The sequence below is a fragment of the Salarias fasciatus genome (assembly GCF_902148845.1).
Source record: "Salarias fasciatus chromosome 23 unlocalized genomic scaffold, fSalaFa1.1 super_scaffold_20, whole genome shotgun sequence".
Taxonomy (NCBI): Eukaryota; Metazoa; Chordata; class Actinopteri; order Blenniiformes; family Blenniidae; genus Salarias; species Salarias fasciatus.
In genome coordinates this window covers 11,485,813-11,494,971 of record NW_021941230.1, presented here as the reverse complement: position 1 = coordinate 11,494,971, position 9,159 = coordinate 11,485,813, and the positions used below count along the sequence as shown (strand labels likewise).

The 9,159-nt window shown below is 45.0% G+C and overlaps 1 protein-coding gene across 1 annotated transcript; it reads right to left on the bottom strand.

The window, feature by feature from the left end:
- Positions 1–4,524: 4,524 nt before the first annotated feature.
- LOC115384124 (sodium/myo-inositol cotransporter-like) lies at positions 4,525–9,127 on the bottom strand. Its single transcript, XM_030086453.1, has 5 exons — positions 9,039–9,127; positions 7,334–8,174; positions 7,059–7,254; positions 6,854–6,981; positions 4,525–6,778 (listed from the first exon to the last, which is right to left on the bottom strand). Exons 2-5 carry the CDS (start codon positions 7,971–7,973, stop codon positions 5,643–5,645), a joined length of 2,100 nt encoding a protein of 699 aa, XP_029942313.1. The 5' UTR covers positions 7,974–8,174; positions 9,039–9,127; the 3' UTR covers positions 4,525–5,642.
- Positions 9,128–9,159: the final 32 nt, after the last annotated feature.

The following is a 9,159-nucleotide window of genomic DNA, read 5'->3' as shown; positions in this document are numbered from 1 at the left end:
CGTTAGTCACATTTTTGTTTGAAGATATGATTTAATCTGAAGCCGACATTGATCACTGTCGGAGAAAATATGAGGAATGAGATGGAAACGCAGTATATTACATAACTTACTCACTTTCATAGGCCATGGCTTGTATTCAAACCTACTGTCCTCCTGGCTTCCTAAGGTAAATGTCTGTGTTTGTTGCAGCATTTTTACATGATAGCTCTCACCGTGGAATGACAGCAGGTATGTGCACAGACAGACATGAAAAGCCTCAAATGATCTGTATACATATGACTTCAGCAGTCATGTCAAGTTAAAGCCGCCTGCTGAAGTCAGCACTGGCATGCCATGCAAATACACCGACAAATTAAAAGGATAAAAAAAAAAAAAATCAAACTTAAACTTTTATGCATATATTTGTTAGAGAACTTTGATCCCTGGATACAAATCAGCCTCAAAGTGTGTATTTTTAAGAGTAATTTAACATTTTTTTCCTTTTCTAGAAGTACTATCTGCATGCATGTGAAACAAATGCTGATTAAAAAAAGTCTTGCTGGGTTGGAAACCAGTGGTTATGCAACACCTTGGCTTCTGTAGTTGACTGGCCTGAATCAGCGCCACAAACAGTCTATTTCTACCTCCCATCAGCTCACTTGGAGCTGGTCTCACGTGTTTCTGTGGAGCGGGATCTACTACCAGAAGTTACGGATCCTCTACATATGCTGGCGCGATCATGTTGTTTCGTTAATTGCGCGTGTATCTGATCGTATTGCTGAAACACCCCCCCATAGCTCGCTCTCTGTTCTCCAGGCTGCGGAACACACGCAGCGTTTGTATTTCTGGCCTTTTGTGTCAACCGCTGGCGGACAGCGTTGGACGAGAGGTGGCGGCTTGCCGAAATTAAACAGTACACGGATTCTTGGGTTTAAAACCAGAAATACAAACTTCACATACACACATCCAAGTTGTTTGTGGTTTCTTTTTTTTTTTTGTTGTTGTTGTTTTTACAGAGTCCCTACTGCATTGCCAATTTTAAACCCTCACACACACGCAGCCAGTGTGAGGAGCTAAAGCAGAGCACTGTTACTGATATGAACAAAGCCATTTAAGAAAACCTCCGCTGAGCAATGCTGTACTTCTGCATTGTGAAGTCTTTTCCTGTCGGCTTCACGCAGGCATGTGATTATTGATGCCAAGCTTGTGCATACTTGTACATCGCATGAATTGATCACAGCTAAACATGCACATTTACAGACAGAACGGCGTGTTGCCAGCATGTAAAAGGTAAACTGGCTCGGGGGCAAAATTTTACAAGCTGGTCCCTCATTGGCTCTGGTTACATTCCAAGCAGGGACCCTGGTTGCACTTCAAATCGTGTTTCCACTCACTTTTCTGCATTGCATCCGTTGAATTATTACACGCAGCAAAGAAAAAAGGGAGGAAAAAGAGAGCCAATGTGGTTGATTGTCAACAGCTGTTACTCACCAGATGGTAGGGGAATGCACTCTTTTGCGAAACACACAATAAGTGTGTAGCGATGGAATAAGAAAGAGTGAGAAATAGATCGAAATTGAGGTATGTTTTTCAGTCTTTTTTGTGTGTGTGTGGAAACTGCTCAAATTCAAATGTCCTTAAAAGTTTTTGCCGTTGACACTACATTTTGAATAACTTGAACTGAAACATACAAAAACTGCTTCAACATCCTGCACTGCCTGTTTGATTTTTGATGGTTTACTTTAAAAAAAAAAAAAAAAAAACATTTTTCAACTACAAAACTGTAGCTACAGCAGCCCGACCTGCAGCATTGTGAATCCAAAGACAGGAGGAAGGATGCGTGTGCCGTGTGCACGTGCATGTGAGTGTGTGTGTGTGTGCGCGCGTCTACTACTCTGTAACTTTCCACTACCAGTCAGTAACTTTCCACTGCGGCAGAAACTGCTGTTCACATAATCTTGTCTGAGTAGTGGCGTGTTTGCCTGTTGTTGTGGCATGTACCTGCACATGGAGAGTTTCTCTTTCACATACCAACTCCATCCTTCACCGTGCGCTGCTCTAAATGCACCTGCCGTCCAGGCTTTTACTGCGAGAACTTCTCACTACCTTCTGAAGACATCAAAGCGCGTTACCCCGAATGAACAGATGATGAACAGAGCTTCCGGGCTGTGCTGATATATATCTGCGTGTGTTTTATGCAAAAGGACTGATAATGACTGAAATGATTTTCAAATAGCTTCTTAAACGTGCTTCATCCGTCATGCCAGTGCTTTCACAGCACCACAGCCTGGAATGGATTAACTCCATGAAGACACGAGGAGGAAGATCCCAGCAGAGTAAATCACCACCAGTCCTACTGGTGTGTGTGTGCGTGTGTGTGTGTAGATTCTTGCTCATGAAAATACTCAGCCACAATACAGAAGCATCTCAAAAATAAAGAAGTTTAACTTTTAACTGTCGCCCGCCTCCACTAATTTTGTACTGTTTTGGTTATGATGGCGCACGTGGCCGGCGTGGGTCTCCATGACGACAGGCACCGCTGGAAAGAGGAACATCGCGCTCCACAGCGCTCTCATATCATTTGCGAATTCACACAAAGTTAACATTAACTGAAAAAATAAATTCAGTTGAGCGGCCAATCAGCTCCAGAGAACAATTCATATCCAAAATTCTTTACACTCATACAGCTGAAACAAATTGTGTCCCTTTGCTGTTGAATTCTGCTTTGGTCACTTGTTCATGTTGCGTTCCGGTGGCTCACTGCGCCTGGATTTTGAAGAATAAAGTGATTTGGATCTTGATGCAGCACAAACACGGATGTTGTATTTCGAAGGACTAAACAAATGAAAGTTTGATTGAAGAAAATACAACAAACGCACACGAAGAACACAAAGCAAGTCTGTACCAGAGCCAGAAGTCTGTCCCAGAAAGTATAGTTATTCATCTTTAGCAGCTGGTTTTTGACTCACAGTCAAAGCTGTCTGGAGTCACATGAGAAGAAATCTATCAATAAAATTTTAATATAAAACCTGTTTCTTCTTGGTCGAGCCTATGAGCATCTCTTCTCTTTTTGACTTCCTATAAAAAAAAAACAAAAAAAACAAAAACAAAGCAAACCATGACCTGCCATTAAATGTGTGTCCCTCTTCTGCAGTTTGTGCCCGTTGCCTTCCTCTTCCCCCTCTGCCTTTCAGCAGGTATTTCTGGTTTTGAAACCAAAGACTTCTGATGTGTAGCCTCTGGTCTCGTTCAGCCTGCAGTTTGTCTATTTCGCCTGTTTGCTGTCTGTCCTGTTTCTTTTCAACTTTTACTGTCCTTTAAACCCGATAGCCTCAAGCAGACACGGTTTTTTTTGGTGAAAAAGGAGGTTTTTGTTGTTTTGAACATGCTGGTTTTTGATGGATATATTTATAGAACGAAATGAGGCGACTGCATTATGTTGGACACTACATACAATTTGAGTTTTCCCACTTATAAAGCACATAGAGGTCTGTATTTTTTTTTTTTAATCTTAGGTACAAGTTAACTGTGAGATGAAATCTGAACCAAATATGATTTTTAAATAAGGAGGTTGTAGTAAGAAGGTTGGGTCCAACCTCAGGAACACCGACTGTGAAGCATGGAGGTGGAAGCATCACTCTCTGGGGATGCGTTTCCGTAAAGGAGACAGGACGGCTGCCCCGTGTTGGGGGGGGGGATCTTGGCCAACAAGATCCTGCTCGGTAAGCAGGAAAACCTGCAAAATCTGCAGCGTGCAAAACACTTGTTCTCCCCGCCGTAGAGCCAGAGACAAAGGCACTGAAAGTAAAGTTTGTACAGATAGCTGTTGATTAGGTTCTGAGCAGGTTTTTCCTGCTTCACAAAATGAGACGTGGCGTCTTGCGCCATCTTCACTGCGTCCCTTAGTTTGTTTGATTTTAATAAAGGCAGAGGGAGACAGAGGGAGTGCACGTAAAGTGACTGCTTTTCAAACAAACACACAAAAGCGAGAATTGAAAATGGTGGAGACAGTTCATCGAAACTGAGGTGGATCTTCAGCCCATATCGGAAAAAAGGTTTTTCGAGAAGGACGGGGGTGTCAATTTGAAATTTAAAGTTTTTCTTTCTTGTGATGCAAAAACGTCTGTTTTCACAAAGAAAGTATTACAATCTCAAGATAAAGTCTATTTTCAAGATTTTCTATGAAATTTTTACGACTTGCTTGGTGGCATGGCAGACCAGACCGGAGTCTCTTGAGGGCCGGTTTTAGCCCACGGGCCTTATGTTTGACACCCCTGCTTTAAGGCGCACCGGAGAGTTGGACGAACGGAGGACTGGAAGTCGTCCCAAACTTTGCTCCTCAGTATAAATGAGGATATAAAATCACCACGTTTGACTTTTATTTTGGAAATCCCCAGTCATTCCAAAGGTGGAGACGTCAACTCAACAAGAAAAAGAGGCGACGCTTTACACTCCTCTGGTGTAACTGACAGTTTATAGTTTCATTCACGCTGTTTAATCACGTGATTGTTTTGCTGAATAGTTAAAAAAAAACTGACATGGAAATGTCACAGTTCATGACCACTTTTATTGAACAAAATTCAACATTGAAAAAAAAAGAAGAAGCCCAACATCAGCATTTACAGTTATATTAATATGAAAAAGGCATAAAAAGTCACATTCAGTATGAATCTCCTTTATATAAAAATATCCCCACTGAGAACATTAGAGTTACCATCTGCGTACACTACATTAAAAAAAAAAGAAAAAACATTTGTCACAGTTGTGTGATCTGTTCTTTTTCCCCATTAAGATCCCTAAAGCATGTGTGTGTGTGTGTGTGTGTGTGTGTGTGTGTGTGTGTGTGTGTGTGTGTGTGTGTGTGTGTGTGTGTGTGTGTGTGTTTGCTTCAAGAGCACAAACATAAAAACACCTCATTTTCAAAATGAAGTCTGAAGAATAAAACAAACCCACTTCTTGTCCTTCCATCTGGAACACTAAGTATATATACTGCCTTATTTTCCTTGATAAATTAAGACATTTATTAGACAGTTATGATGGACAGAATAAATTTAAGGTGCATAATCAAAACAAATCTAAATTTGTGTTTGCATTTGACAATTGATTGTGGGACTTTCACATTATTGAGTAAAGTTCACAACTCATATGATTAATGTTTGAGTATCAGTAACAATGTGAATGTACATATCATTCTTGTTTTTGGCTTTTTATTCAGCTCGATACTGAAATGCTCACACAGATAATAGAGCAGGATAACAGTGCTGTGATTTATAAACATATTTTTTTCTTTCGGACAGCCAAAATGCGATTCAGTTTTGACAAACGTCACAGTCCGATTTCCAGAGAAACTCAGTTACACAGTGTAAAGAGGGGAATGTTGTTTTTCTTGGATTTCTTGACCCTTTCAAAAGGGGAGTCACATTAAAAAAATCTGCAGAGAGAGTCGAGGCTTAAGTTGGCATCGATTTCACTTTGAAAGAAAACTACCTCATAATAAAAAGCAGCTTGTGTCACAATTTTTATGAGCCACTGTTGCCCTCTATCAACTTTTCTCGATCTTTCCCTGTCGCTTTGTAATCGGGATTAATTTTTCCAAATTGGAGGTTTCCAGTGAACACCTCAATCAGAGCTAAAGGGCCACAAATGGCCTCCGGGTCTTCAGCCTATATGGAAAAATAGACAAAGAGAAAGACTCCAATTGAGCAGATCATCACCAGTCCGACGGTCAGGACGACCCTGGTTCTCGGAGGTTCGTGCAGAAGCTCGTCCACGATCCTCTGCTGTTCCTCGGGCGAGAGGGCCGGAGCTCTGGGGGCTTTCTTCTGGATGCCACAGATCCACTGTAAAGCCCTCATGCAGTGTCCACCCTCCACCCCCGCAAAACACTCCTCATCCTCACCGGCCACGCCCTCCTCCACCGTTTTGGGCCCAGACGTCAGTGCATGTGAACTATTCTGGATCGGATCGAGGTTAGACTGAGATTTCTTGTCGGCGTCATTGAGAGGTACTTTAGCACCGTTTCCATTCATAGGGTGGTTCAACATGTTAAACGCTTCCGCAGACTTGTCTTTCTCCTTGTTTCTCAGCTCCTTTCTCTTCCTCAAGCCCCACACAGTCGTGGTCGCGATCTGCTGTTTCTCGGGCGGAGGCGTGCAGAGACTCACGACGACCGTCACCAAGCCCGACACCCAGAACAGGACGACCGCCACGTACATGAAGTGGACGTGCTTGATGAACGACGGCCGCTCGTCCGGCCGGTCACAGTGCGGCTCGCGGTAAATGAACCCCAGAATCAAACGCAGCGACCCCAGGGCGAACCCGACCACGCCGCCCCAAAAGGCTCCCGTCTCGTTGCAACGGTGCCACAGGACGCTGAGCAAGAAGAGAGCTGCTATAGGGGGAGTCAGATAGTTCGCTACTTCTTGGGTGTAGTAGAACATCTGCCCCCCCTGCATCTCGATAATAACGGGAACCCAGGCGATGCTGATGACCACCATGACGATGACGAACAACCTGCCCACGACCATCAGCTCCCTGGAGGACGCCTGCTTCCGCAGCATGCTGTAAATGTCCAGCGTGAATATGGTGCTCGCAGAGTTGAAGATGGAGTCCAAGTCGCTCATGAGAGCGGCGATCATGACCGCCATCATCAACCCGCGGAGACCCACCGGCATCACGGCCATGACGAGGCGCGGGTAGGCCACGTTGCTGCAGCCGGCCGCCGAGCCGCAGACCTCCGCGCAGTGCTGCGGACCGATGCAGGCCAGCTCGTCGGCGAAGAAGATCCTGGAGATCATCCCTGGAACCAGTTCAATCAGTCGATCAGTTTACGGTTAGGATGTCAATAATGGAAAAGGGGAAGAGGTGAAATTACCTGGGACTACGATGATAAACATTGGGAGGATTTTAAGGAAGCCGGCCATGATGGTGGAGCCTTTGGCGTGAGCGATATTCTTCGCCGCGAGAACCCGCTGCACAATGACTTGTTCTGTACACCAGTACCTGTCAATCAAACAAACAGAGAGTCAATCCGTGGTCCTCGATAGAAAATACAAAAATACATATAAACGTCAGCCTACCAAAGAGAGGCGGGAGTCTGGCCCAGTAAGAAACCGGGCCAAGGCAGATCTGGATCCGTCGGACCTCGGAGGATCTTCAGAGCGTTTGCTTTTGGGCTGAGGCGCTGGAGGCAGGATTCGGACAGCGTCAGATTGGGTGAAGACAGCAGGATGGCGGTGACGTTCGGAGCAGCCTGCATGTACTTCGTCCACACTCCTGAAAATGACACAGCGAGACATGTTTCAACCTTCGGCAGTTTTGAATAAAGACACGGAGAAGTAAAAGACGGAGATACCTTCAAGTCCTCCCACTTTGTAGAGGCTGATCCCCGTGAGGCACAGAGCTCCGGCGATCATGAGCAGAGCCTGGAGCATGTCGGTGTAGATGACCGCCACCAGACCTCCGGTGATGGTCAGCAGAGCCGTCATGCTGATGAGGAGGATGATGGAGAGGTAGAGGTTCCACCCCAAAGACTCCTGAATGAACAGCGCTCCCGAGTACAGATCCACAGACAGCTTGGTGAAGATGTAAAGGACGAGCGTCAAGGCGGCGAAATACACCTTCAGCCTCCTTCCCCCGAACCGTTTGGACAGGTACTCTGGCATGGTGTACACGCCAGAGTTGATATAAACGGGGATGAAAACCCAGCCCAGTAACTGCAGCAGCAGCAGAGCGTTGAGTTCCCACGCTGCCACGCTGAAACCGCTGGCCGCGCCCGATCCGGCGAGTCCGATGAAGTGCTCGCTCCCGATGTTGCTGACAAAGAGAGACGCTCCCACGGCGGCCCAGTTCATGGAGCGACCTGCGAGGAAGTAGCCGCTCACCGTGCTCCGATTGGCTCTCCACATCGCCAGGAAGCCCACGGCTATCACCAGGATGAAGTAGATCACCACCACGGTGATGTCCGCGGCTTCCATTGTGGAGGCGGTGGCCATTTTTCAACAGGTACATAAACCGAACAGACAATGGTTGAGAGATATGCAGTCACCTACACGTAATAATGGATGGGATTAAAAAATGTTCACTGAGCGTCTTTTGCCAAAAGAATGTTTCCTCTGTGGTTAACCTCAGCCTTGGGAAGTAAAGCAGGTTGCAACTTGGCATATTACCAAACCCCCAGAAATATCTTCCGGGTCCTGCAGCAAAAACGAAACAAACACACAAAGTTAATGTCATGAAACAATGCATCATAACAATGTATTATGGAAATCTACATCCCTTACAGCCTGATCTGAAAGTCAGCGCAACCTCTATAAACTGTCTTTCTCTTTGAGCAGCATAGTATTGCTGTAGCCGGCGCAGTCCCGCAGTGTGATGGCCCTGCATGCGGCTGTGTTTGTGTTTGTTTCCCATGTTTGTCGTTGAGCGGTGTCGAGGTCTCTTCGGGTCACAGTGCGACTCTGCAAACGTCTCCACGCAGCCTGGCTGCATTTGCTTTGATGGGAACGTTTCAGTTGTGGAAACAGCTGGGAACAACGGCATCGGCAAAGAAACAAGGTGCTCTGAATTGTGAGGATACGTATTCATTCATTTACCGGAGCGCTACAGTAAAGTCAACAGTGAAATTCGATCAGGAGGACTGAGATGTGAGTACATCAATTCAAATCTGATGCATTATTGCAACACGCCTTTAAAAGTGTGTGCAGCTGCTGTATTACATAACTTCTGCTAATGCAGGAGGGGCGTGGTGGACTGATCTGTCGAAATAACGTGCACTCAATTTACATACCTGTTAACACTCCATTATTAAAATAATGCAAATTTCCAAGAAAAAATAATTAACACAAATCAGGGAAACTTAGATTAAGTTTTTAATCATAAGCTCAATCACCACATTATTTTTTTTTTTACATGTAATATTTGTGACTTTGAATTATGGTAGGAACAGAGTATCTATCCTAATTTAATAAATAGCAACGGGAAAAAAAAAAAAAAAAACATATGAAACTGTTCTGAAGCTCCATTTCTCAAACAACAACAAAGAATAAGAGCATGCTTACCAAAAGCTTTATTTTTTCTCCTCTGAGTCCTTCCCTAATTTGTGCTTGAGAGTGGGGAGAGGCGGTTTTCCGGTCCCGCTTGAGCCCCGCACTGGCATCCACCGCGCGCTCCTCGGGCTAT